The sequence below is a fragment of the Theropithecus gelada genome, chromosome X (genome assembly GCF_003255815.1).
Source record: "Theropithecus gelada isolate Dixy chromosome X, Tgel_1.0, whole genome shotgun sequence".
Lineage (NCBI taxonomy): Eukaryota > Metazoa > Chordata > Mammalia > Primates > Cercopithecidae > Theropithecus > Theropithecus gelada.
Genome location: NC_037689.1, coordinates 5820683 through 5833635, shown reverse-complemented (window position 1 = coordinate 5833635; position 12953 = coordinate 5820683). Strand labels below are relative to the sequence as shown.

Genomic DNA, 12953 nt, shown 5'->3' with positions numbered 1-12953 from the left:
AAAATGGCACAGTATTTGTATCTAACCTATACACATCCTCCTATATACTTTAAACCATCTCTAGTATTACAATACTGAATTCAATTCAATGTAAATAGTTGTTACACTGCATTGCTTTAAAATTTCTATTTTTACTTTTGTATTACTTTTTTATTGTTTTTTTCCCCCAAATATTTACTACCCAGTTGGTTCAGTCTGCAAATGTGGAACCCACACACATGGAGGGCAGACTATACTCAATACCTGACTGTTAACTATAGGTACTATGTTGTTCTACAGCAGATCTCTGGAACTTACTTACCTTGTATAATTTTATATCCACTGAGCAGCAACTCCCCCTTCTCTCCCCCCACCATTTCCTGGTAACTATCATTCTACTGCCTACTTTTATATCTTTGACTATTTTAGATGCCTCATATAAGAGGATTCACGCACTATTTGTCCCTCTGCAGCTGACTTATTTCACTTTGCCTAATGTCTTCGAGGGATTAATTTCCAAAATATATAAGGAACTCCTGCAACTCAATAGCAAAAAACCCCAAATAACACAAATTTTAAAACGGGCAAGGGACTTGAATAGATACTTATCCAGATGTCTATTTACATACAAATAGTTTAAAAGTATATAAGAAGGTGCTCCATATCAAGGAAATCATCAAGGGAATGCAAATCAAAACCACAATGAGATACTACTTCACACCTGTTAGGATGACTATTGTCATGTCTTTTAAATTTTGGACACAGTATTTAACATTTCCATTTTGGTTTTTTCCTTTGTTTTAATGCTTGGAAAGACCATCCCCACTTAAGTAAACATTCACCTTCATGTTCTACTTCTCCTACAGCTTATTTCTTTTAAAAATATTTGACTTTTGGTTTATCTAAAGTTTATCACAATATAATAGTAACCATGCTCCACAAGATAAATAATTAGTCTAGCACGGTTTCCTAATACTGTCTCTTCTTTCCAATTTATAATCCCTCTATCATCACATATCTAGTTCTTATATACACTAGGATCATTTTTCTAGGTCTTCTATTCTCGTAGCAGTAGATTCTTACACTGGTTTCACTTTAAATTTTTAAATTACAGTTTCTTAAGCAAGTTTTCTTTTTGTCCTTCAGTAAAAGACATTCAAGTACAGCTGTCAAAACTTCTAGATGTCAGAACACATCAAAAACAAAATCAAAAGCAAATGAAGATATTTCCAACAGATATGAAAATGAGTACGTTCAATATATATGGCATTCAGTAAGAGAAACACTTGATATTCCAATGTCGGATACAAAATAAACAGCACAAGAAGATAACTGATATAGAACAGTGAAATACTTTCTTCCCCACCTATGGAATTAACAAAAATTTAAAAGACAATCTGTAATACTGACAAAGGTATGTGAAGAAAGTGCTGCTCATACTCATTAGTACAATGCTAAATGAAAAGGGCAGGATAATTGTGTGTGCACATGTAATAATTTTTTAAAAGACTGGAAGAAGCCTGGGCAACAAGGCAAGATCCTGTCTCTACAAAAAATAAAAAATTTGCCAGGCATGGTGGCATGCACCTATAGTTCCAGCTACTCAGGAAGCTGAGGTGGGAGCATTGCTTGAGGTGGGAGCATTGCTTGAGCTGGGAGGTCAAGGCTGCAGTGAGCTGTGATCTCGCCACTGCACTCCAGCTTGCGTGACAGAGCAAAATCCTGCCTCAAAAAAAAAAAAAAAAAAAAAAAAAAACTGGAAAAAATACAGCAAAATGTTATTGTTCTCTTTTGGTGATACTTGCCAGGTACTTTTACATTTTTTGAAAACCAAGTGGCTTGTATTTACAATATGAACTTACGTGCCAGATACTATGCTAAGCAATTGCCTCACATCAAGAAGGAAAAAATTTTTTGTAGCTGTGGAAACCAGGCAAGTTAATAACCTCTCAGCCACAAAAGTCTAGTAAGATTCAAACCCAGGTCTAATTCCAAAGCTTGTGCGCTTTGAACTAAGCACACAGGGTCAACAGGACTATCACAATGCAATACCACTTCCCTAACCTCAGAAAGCAGTTCAAGCTAGCTGGTGGAATATTACTAGATTGAAGCTGGGATTTCTACTGTCGACAAAGGGTTAATTGATATGACCACCCAATTCACAAGTTAAGCTGAATTGTGTGATTAAGAATCAGTAATAAAGACAGCTAAAACACTGGCCTTAACAAAAAAACTAGTAAGAAAAATGTTACCACTTTCATTGTCTAAAAAACAAAATTGCAAGATCCCAGAAGTACATTAAAAATCTGAATCCACATCTGCTCTTTCCATTATACCACACTTCCTTTCTGCATAGGAAGGAATTGCACAGCAGCCTGAGAGCTGACTTCAGGCACACACAGCTACCAAGAACTAACTGATCAGTGTTCACTTTCCACTGGTCTCTTGGCTATCCACTTTTTTAATCCAGGGAAGTTCAAAAGAAAATCTTACTGTTTCTAGACAAGTTGTTGTTTTATCGCCTTTTGTATATATGGGTGATGAGACTTGAAGAGCATGGATGAACTGTTCACAAATATTTTTTATTTTTTAATGAAGAAAAAATAAGCAAAGCAAACTTTTGGATACTTACAGCCTCGGTAGGTGTCTTCTTCAGTTTAGTCCTGTCTACTTTCATGATTTCAATTTTCAGCTTTACGATCTGAAAAGAAAATCCCCAAAGAAGTGAGAACTTAAAGCTACAATCTTGAGCTCTACAAGCTTGGACATAGACAATACAGAATGAAGAGCAAGTGAAAACACTGGAGTTATGATGCTATGCCATCTCAGAGGCACAACTATTGAGTAGAGAGAGGTAAAGAATCTCTCCAGATCAAACTGGCCCACATCCCCATGTTGCACAAGACTGAAACCAAGTCAAGCCAAAATGAAAAATTTTTTTTTCTTTTACAAGCATCTCCAACTCTTAATTGAAAATAAGAGTGTACAATGTTTGCAACACATCTCAGGATGGAAAAACTCACCATAGCCCTGCAGTTTCCTGATAGCTTCCATTTCTAGGAATCCAAAGAAAGTCATAAAGATGTACACAAATATTTAACCACAAGAATCCATATTGCATGACCATGTGTAATAGTAAAAGACTGAAGACCTACTGTTCCATCACAAGGTTAAAAAAAGACCAAATGTCCAAAATATGATTTGTTTAAAATGGAATAGTGCACAACTGTTAAAAATATTACAGACAACTATATAATACACAAAGATGTTCATGATGAAATAAAAAGGTTACAAAACGGAACATACGGTATAAACTTATGTCTACTGCAAACAGCTCAGAAGGGCTAGGCATCAGAATATTAATTCATTGTTAACCGAAAGGATTATGTATGACTGTTTTACCTATGCACCTTTTACCGTTCCTACCAATAAAAATGTATTAGTTGTATCCTAAGAGCAAAGGCAAAACAATACTTTTATTTTTCAATTAGAAAATGAAGAATCCCAACAGAAATATTCTGAGTACAGAAAACAATCATTTTATTAAGCCATGTAATTTGGAAGGCTCAAAAGCAGACAACAGCCTGATCAGATCCCTAGATCTTTGATGGCAGACAAGTCCTCCAAAGGACAAGAAATGTTTCTCCTGTTAGCAACTGAGACACATGCACAGAGGTAGAAGTGGGTTGCAGGCTCTTTACACACAAAAGATTCTATTAACAATGTATTTAACTCAGTAGCAGTCACTAGAAATCAATGTCCCTCCCCCAAGAAGGCTGCCATAATATAAAGCTGACCAATTACAGTATAAATTTTAGGCAGCTTTTTGCCTAGATTTAGTCCAATATACTCAGTACTACGGAAATAGCGTGTATTTGCCTGTATGACCTGCATCCATTCAATCAGCAGGCATTCAAGGAAGAGTTTGTAAAGAATTCAGAATACGTTCTAAAACATTTCTGTAGAGACCATTCCTTAAGAAGAAAAAATGTTTTCTATGGTTGGTACTTAGGGTATGTAATTCCAGATTACTTTTTAAAAAGTTATCTCAGTATCAATACAAAATGAACAAAATGCCTGGTGCCAACCACCTCAAAATATCTCAAATGAAGCCAACAGGATTCTGGCAACAATCCTGTCCATGTGGTGGAAACTATAAGCTGAGCTATTTGTACGCTTACTGTCAAGGCTTTTTTTCTCCCCTTTTCTCACAAATGTCTTACGCAAGTGGCTGCCACACTACTGTGGCTTCAGTCATTTGCAGGGAGGTTATTAAATTGCCCCTGCTGCAAGACGTAGCAGCCAGCCTCAATACCATGCAACTCAAATAACTGATGCTTTCCCTCTAAGATTAGAAACAAGGCAAAGAAGTCCATTATCATGACTTTTATTCAACATACTGCTGAAAGTTCTAGCCAATACAATACAGTAAGAAAAATAAGTAACAGGCACACAGATCAGAAAGGAAAAAATAAAAATGGCCCCTATTTGCAGTGTCAAAGGATCATCCACATAGAAAACCCAAGAAATCTATTTTAAAAGCCTCCCAGAGGATGGGTGCAGTGGCTCACTGCACTCCAGCCTGGGCAACAGAGCGAGATTCCATCTTAAAAGAAAAAAAAAGGCCAGGCGCGGTGGCTCATGCCTGTAATCCCAGCACTTTGGGAAGCTGAGGCGGGCAGATCATGAGGTCAGGAGATGGAGACCATCCTGGCTAACACGGTGAAACCCCGTCTCTACTAAAAATACAAAAAAAGTAGCCCGGCATGGTAGCACATGCCTGTAATCCCAGCTACTTAGGAGGTTGAGGCAGAAGAATTGCTTGAACCTGGGAGGCGGAGCTTGCAGTGAGACGAGATTGCACCGTTGCACTCCAGCCTGGCAACCTCCCAGAGCTAATAACCAATCTCAGCAGTCATAGAATACAAGACAAATGTTAAAAAAGCCAATCATGTTTCTATATACTAGCAATGGATATGTACACTCCAAAGTTAATGCAATACCATTCACAATCACTAAAAAACAATGAAGTATTTCTGTATAAATCTACAGAATATGTACAAGACTTATATGCTGAAAACTACAGAACACTGATTTAAAAAAATCAAAGATCTAGGCTGGGCGCGGTGGCTCATGCCTGTAATCCCAACACTTTGGGAGGCCGAGGTGGGCGGATCACGAGGTCAGGAGATAGAGACGATCCTGGCTAACAGGGTGAAACCCCGTCTCTACTAAAAATACAAAAACAAAATTAAGGCCGGGCGTGGTGGCTCACGCCTGTAATCCCAGCAGTTTGGGAGGCCAAGGCGGGTGGATCACCTGAGGTCACTAGTTCTAGACTACCCTGGCAAACATATTAAAACCCCATCTACTAAAAATACAAAAATTAACTGGGCATGGTGGCAGGCACCTGTAATCCCAGCTACTCAAGGGGCCGAGGCAGGACAATCAGTTGAACCCCGGAGGCCATCGCACTCCAGCCCAGGGGACAAGAGCGAGACTTCGTCTCCAAAAAAAAAAAAAAAAAATTAGCCAGGCGTGGTGGTGGGTGCCTGTAGTCCCAGCTACTGTGGAGGCTGCGGCAGGAGAATGGTGTGAACCCGGAAGACGGAGCTTGCAGTGAGCCAAGATCGCCTCAAAGAAAAGAACAACAAAAAAATCAGAGATCTAAATACATGGAGAGATTTAAGACTCTAGTAAAGATGTCAAATCTCCTAAAATTGTTATACAGGTTTAATATAATTCCTATTCAGATCCCAGCAAGATTTTTTTTGTAAATAAGCTGAGATTATTCTAAAGTGTATATGGAAAGGTGTAAGAAAGAACAGCAATGGCTGAAACAGTTTTGGAAAAAAAAAAAAGGAGGGAGGAATCGAATCACCCTACCCACTTTTAAGACTTATTATATAAATAGCTACAGACATCAAGTAGTACTGATATATATACAAATATCAATAGAGCAGAATAAAGAACCCAGAAATAGACCCATACAAATATGCCCAACTGATTTAAAAAAAAAAAAAAATTCAGTCAAGGAAAGATAGTTTTATCAATAAATGGTGCCAGAGAAAGCAGACATGCACAGGCAAAAAAGATCAACTTCGACCTAAGCCTCATACCTTATATTAAAAATTAACTCAAAATGGATCACTTAAATGTAGAACAATAAAATTTACTAGAAGAAAATATTTGCAAACCCCACATAGTATCTAAAATACATAAAGAACTCTCAAAATTCAACAGTAAAAAGTCGAACATCTCAGTAAACCAGAAATAGAGAACTTCTTCAAATTGATTAAAATATCTACAAAAAAAGCTACAACTAACATCTTAATGGTCAGAAACTAGGGGCACTCCCCCTTAAATAATCACAAACAAAAAAGGCCGGGCTCAGTGGCTCATGCCTGTAATCCCAACGCTTTGGGAGGCCTAGGTGGCGGATCATTTGAGGTAAGGAGTTCAAGATCAGCCTGGCCAACATGGCAAAATCCCTTAATCCCAGCTACTTGGGAGGCTGAGGCAGGAGAATTCCTTGAATCTAGGAGGCCCAGGTTGCAGCAAGCTGAGATTGCGCCACCGCATTCTAGCCTGGGCGACAGAGTGAGACTCCGTCTCAAAAAAAAAAAAAAGAAAGAAAAAGATGTCCTCTCTTACCACTGCTTTCTAACACTTTATTGAAAGTCCTAGCTAAAGCAGTAAAGGAAATAAAAATTATAAAGATTGGGAAGGAAGATATAAAATTGTCTTTTTGTCAGAGATGACATGATCATACATGTAGAAAATCTGAAAGAATAGGGAAAAAAAAAAAAACAAACCTGGAGCTAACAAGCAATTACACCAAGTTTGCAGGATATAAGGTTAATATACAAAAGTCAATTGCTGGTCGGGCGCGGTGGCTCACGCCTGTAATCCCAACACTTTGGGAGACCGAGACGGGAGGATCATGAGGTTAGGAGATCGAGACCATCCTGGCTAACACGGTGAAACCCCGTCTCTACTAAAAATACAAAAAAATTAGCCAGGCGTAGTGGCGGGCGCCTGTAGTCCCAGTTACTCGGGAGGCTGAGGCAGGAGAATGGCATGAGCCCGGAAGGCGGAGCTTGCAGTGAGCTGAGATCGCGCCACTGCACCACTCCTGCCTGAAAGACAGGGCGAGGCTCCATCTCAAAAAAAAAAAACAAAAAAAAAACCAAAGTCAATTGCTTTCCTATATACTAGCAACGAACAAGTAGAATTTGAAATCAAAAATATATTATTTATATTACAAAAATGAAACACTTAGATATAAATCTAACAGAATATGTGTAAGATCTATACAAGGAAAACTATAAAATTCTGATGAAAGAAATCAAAGAACAATTAAATGGAGAGATATTCCAAATCCATGGATAGGAAGACTCAGTAATGCCAAAATGTTAAGTCATTTCCAACTCTACATATTCAATGCAACTCCAATTAAAATTTCAACAAGTTATTATGTGAATATTGACAAACTGATTCTAAAATTTATATGAAAAGGCAAAAGATCCAAGACAGCCAACACAACATCGAAGGACAAGAACAAAATCAGAAGATCTACATTACCTGAAATCAAGTCTTATCATAAGGCTACAGTAAGCAAGAGTATAGTACCAGTAAAAGAATGAACAGATCAATGGAACAGAATTAGGGAGCCCAGAAGTAGACCCACATAAATATAGTCAACTGATGATCTTTGACAAAGAAGCAGAGTCAATATAATGGACAAAAGATAGTCTTTTCAACAAATGGTGCTGGAACAACTAGATATATACACGCAAAAAAAAAAAAAAAAAAAATCTAGACCGAAATTACATGTTTCACAAAACTTAAGTCAAAATGGATCACAGACCTAAATGTAAAATATTCTGCTCTGTAAAAGAAACTGTCAAAAGAATAAGTGGACAAGCCAGACTGGGAGAAAATATTTGCAAAGGACATACAAAGGACTATTACCCAAAATACACAAAACTCTTAAAACTCAACAGTAAGAAAACAAGCTGATTTAAAAATGGGTCAAAGACCTTAACATACACCTCACCAAGACAGACAGATAGCAAATAAGCATATGAAAAGATACTCCACATCATACGGCATCAGGGAAATGCAAATTAAAACCATGATGAGGTATCACTACGGCCAAATCCCAGAACACTGACACCACCAAATGCTTGTGAGGATGTGGAGCAAGTAGAACATCGATTCATTCCTGGTGGGAATGCAAAATGGTAGTCACTTTGGAAGTCAGTTCAGTGGTTTCTTACAAAACTACTCTTACCACATGACCCAGCAATTAATACTCCCTGGTATTTACCCAAAGGAGTTGAAAACTTATGTCTACACAAAAACCTACACGTGGATGTTTATAGTACCTTTATTCATTATTGTCAAAACTTGGAAGCAACCACAATGTCCTTTAGTAGGTGAATGGATAAACTGTGGTACATCCAGACAATGGAGTATTATTCAGTAGTAAAAAGAAATGAGCTATCAAGCCATGAACAAACATGGAGGAAACCTAAATGCATACTAGTAAGTGAAAGAAATCAGTACGAAAAGGCTACATACTGTATGATTCCAATCACATGACATTCTGGAAAAGAAAAAACTAGAGAGACAGTGAAAAGATCAGTGGTTGAAGAGGGTTAGTGGGGAGGGAAGAATGAAGACTTGGAGCACAGAGGATTTTTTGGCCAATGAAACTACTCTGTGTGATACTATAATGGTGGACACATGTTATTATGTGTCTAAACCCCAGAAGTATACACCAAGGGTAAACCCTAATGTAAACTACGGCCTTTGAGTGATAATGATGTATCAATGTAGATTAATCAATTGTAACAAGTGTTACCACTCTAGTGGGAGATGCTGATAACAAGGGAGGCTATGCATGTGTGGAGGCAGGCAGTATATGGGAAATTTCTGTACCTTCTGCTCAATTTTGCTGCGAATGTAAAACTACTCTAAAAATAAAGTCTATTTAAAAAAAAAAACAATCCTCCAAAACAAGAGCGCAGAGTAACTTATGCACTGAAATAAGTAAATCACAACCATTTTACTTTTTTAATGCAGATGAGTCACTGATGAATCTTCAAACAAATAAGCATCTTGCTCTAACTAATGCTGTTTTGACCTAGGGTACTATACTAGTCAAGTGTCTGTAACTACAGAAAGACTGGATAATTAATGCAGCCAAGTAATTTACTGGAAGAGTATCTGATAGCTCACAGAACTGACAGAAGGCTAGAGCTCCACATGCAGAACACTAAGAGGAACCAAGGAAGCTAGGGAGCCTGGAACTACAGCCAAGGACCCCCCACGGAAACAGCTTAGCTGGGGGTGCTTCTGCTGCCAACACAAGACTCTGGATGCCTAGAAACTATGCTGGTGGCATAATAATTCTAAATCATCTCAGGTTATTTGCATGAGTGGCACTAGACTCTAAGTCCCAAGTATAAGCATTTGATGCACCCAATAAAATAATACGGCCAATATGAATGAACACACACAAATGTCCCCATAACAAGTGTAATCCTACCTTGGTGTCTATAATTCTACTGCAAGAAACATTTGCAGTTTAAAAAACCAAGACATCACTGTTCATGAGACATCAACTTTAAAAATTTAGAAGTTGTTGTGTTCTCATATTTCTAAAACTGGTTTTAACGGTGGGAGGGGGGAACGTTTACTGAGTGTCCGTTACAAGCCAGACAATACTGAGACTGGAGTTCCCCAAAGTGTGTTAGAATGTCTTGCTCTATAAAGGGAGACAGGAATCCTGTAATCTGGGAAATGTTATACACAATTTCTCTTCCACTAGGGCAGTCACATAGCTAATTGACATTATTAATGGCTCTAACACATCTTAGGTAAAGGAGGCTTATTAGGGCACAGAACCATTTTCTCAAGTGGCATCTACTCAAAGTCCAACTGAGGTATTCCAAAGAATACAGTTTGAGACATACTACCTAGAGAATTCACATGATATTCTTTCATACAGTCCTCACCACTCAAGTTTTGCCTCTATTTACAGACAGAAAACTGAAGTTAAGAGGAGAGGAAAAAAAGTACCTTTCTTGGTCAGTAAATGTTAGCACCAAGATCTAAATCCAGGTCTGACTACCAAGTCTATGCTTTAATAATATGCTATTCACCGTTTTTCTTTTTGGCGGGGGGGGGTGGAGGATGGAGTCTTGCTCTGTCGCCCAGGGTGGAGTGCAGTGGCGCCATCTCGGCTCACCGCAAGCTCCGCCTCCCGGGTTCACGCCATTCCCCTGCCTCAGCCTCCTGTAGCTGGGACTACAGGCACCTGCCACCATGCCCAGCTAATTTTTTGTATTTTTAGTAGAGATGGGGTTTCACTTGTTAGCCAGGATGGTCTCGATCTCCTGACCTTGTGATCCGCCCGCCTCGGCCTCCCAAAGTGCTGGGATTTCAGGCGTGAGCCACCGCGCCCGGCCTCGCCTTTTTTTTCAACCAGTTTTATTACTACAAAATACTGGCAGATAAGAATATAAATTTGTGACAGATTCTACTAGACTGCTGAATCCCATCTGTTTGAAAAAATTACTCCGAGAGAGGAAACTGGGGCCCAAGATGAGAAGCTGAGATGCTGTAATTTCACTAATGAAAGGAACAGTAACTGGGGAATGAGTTCTACCGCTTCGAAGTTAATCAGGTGAAAACTCTATTACATTTTTTTTTTTTTAAATCCTTCAACAAAAATAAGTTAATTTGAAACAAATTCCTAGAAATGGCCTACTGCCTTTGTTGGGTCAAAACCAGAACTCAGGGCACCAACCAATCTCTATATATAATAAATATTTCTTCCTAAACTTAGGTTAGAGAGATGGCCAACTTCAAGAAAACAAGTTAATTACTATGAATCACCATCCGTATCTATTACCATTACTTCAATACTTTTATCTAATCTTTTTTTTTCACTTCCTTATTTCCCCAACCTTTCCTTACACCCCTGAGGTTTGAGTCTTGGTTTTGTAGAGTTTACCTGCAGAACAAGTATATACAACTAAAATATCCTGAGGGAAGCCAAAGAGTGACTCATTTTACAGTAATCACCTCCAGTTGACAATATTTAAAAATAATGACTTTCAATACTGAATCAGTTTAAGGGCGCAGGACACCTGTAGTTCCCAAAACTGGCTCAAGAGCAGTCGGGTGTAGTGGAAGACTAGCCTTACTAATCAAGTGTGGTCCAAGGATCAGCAGCACTGACATCACCTGGGAGTTATTAAAAGTTGCAGAATTTCGGGCCCCACCCAGATGTGAGGAGTCAGAATCTGCATTTTAACAAGATCCTTAGGTGATCCATATAAGAAAGTTTGAGAAGCACTAGATCAGAATACAGACTCAGATAACCTGGGCTAGAATCCCTGCTGTATCACTTACTGCATAACCGTGGACAAATCCACCTCTCTATGCTTCTGTTTCCTCAACTGTGTAATTACTCTTTCCATTTACTTCCTGAACACTCTAAGTTTGCCGCTGGAATGTTCTTGCCACCCCTCCTTTCCCACAACTAGTTCCATTTGAGGAACTGACATTGAAACTAAGACCCAGAGAGGCTTTTCATGACAACCCACCTAAAGTTGGTCCCACTGTAATTTTTCTATTATAGCACCCAGTTTATTTCCTTCATAACAAGTATCAATTGTAATTACTGATTTGATTTTCTATGATGTTAAGCTCTCAGCACCTAGTGCAGTTATCTTCCACAATAGGTATGCAAATATTTGTAGAATGGAGTTCAGGAAAGAAGTATGCATTAAGAATAAAATCTGTGACTGTCGGCCGGGTGCGGTGGCTCAAGCCTGTAATCCCAGTACTTTGGGAGGCCAAGACGGGTGGATCACAAGGTCAAGAGATTGAGACCATCCTGGCTAACACGGTGAAACCCCGTCTCTACTAAAAAATACAAAAAAAAAAAAAAAAAACTAGCCGGGCGAGGTGGCAGGCGCCTGTAGTCCCAGCTACTCGGGAGGCTGAGGCAGGAGAATGGCGTGGACCCGGGAGGCGGAGCTTGCAGTGAGCTGAGATCCGGCCACTGCACTCCAGCCTGGGAGACAGAGCGAGACTCCGTCTCAAAAAAAAAAAAAAAAAATCTGTGACTGTCAGCACACATATATTACTTGAAGCCATGGGTCTGGAGATGATTGCTTACAAAGAAGGAAAGGAGGCGGCCCACAACTGAGTTATTTGCTCTAGCATTTAAAGGTAAGGCAAAGAAGTGGGGCCGGGTACAACGGCTCATGCCTATAATCTCAGCACTTTGGGAAGCTGAGGGCAGATCCCTTGAACTCTGGAGTTGGAGACCAGCCTGGGCAACATGATGAAACCCTGTCTCTACCAAAAACAAACAAAAAAAACCACAATATAATAAAAATGTAAAGGCAAAAAAAGAAGGAAAACCCAGCAATGGAGAGGCTGGTGAGGAAAGAGCAAAACTAGCCAATTATGCTATCACGAGAAACGAAAGATGGCAAGAGTAATCAACTGCATCAAATGTCAAACTGAGGTATGTCCACTGAAATTGGTAACAGAGACAATTTGACAAGCAATTGTTTCAGTGGGATGGAGGGAATGGAAGCCAGACTAGAGTCAGGGAATCAATGGAAAGTGAGAAAGCATAGATGGCATGTGTAAAAACTTCTTTTGAAAATGTTGAGCCAGGTGCGGTGGCTCACGCCTGTAATCCCAGCACTTTGGGAGGCCAAGGCGGGTGGATCACCCAAGGTCATGAGTTCAAGACCAGCCTGACCAACACGGTGAAACCCCGTCTCTACTAAATACAAAAAAATTAGCCAGGTGTGATGGTGCATGTCTGTAATCCCAGCTACTTCAGAGGCTGAGGCAGGAGAGTCGCTTAAACCCAGGAGGCAGAGGTTGCAGTGAGCCAAGATTGCACCATTGCACTCCAGTCTGGGCAACAAGAGCGA

The 12953-nt window shown here is 39.4% G+C and overlaps 1 protein-coding gene across 1 annotated transcript in view; it reads right to left on the bottom strand.

Annotated features, from left to right (window-relative positions):
* The window catches only part of HUWE1 (HECT, UBA and WWE domain containing 1, E3 ubiquitin protein ligase), a 151394-nt gene that overhangs the window by 117025 nt on the left and 21416 nt on the right, over positions 1 to 12953 (bottom strand). The window contains 1 exon segment of the mRNA XM_025371610.1: positions 2612 to 2680. Coding sequence (XP_025227395.1) covers positions 2612 to 2656 — 45 coding nt within the window. The 5' untranslated portion in view covers positions 2657 to 2680.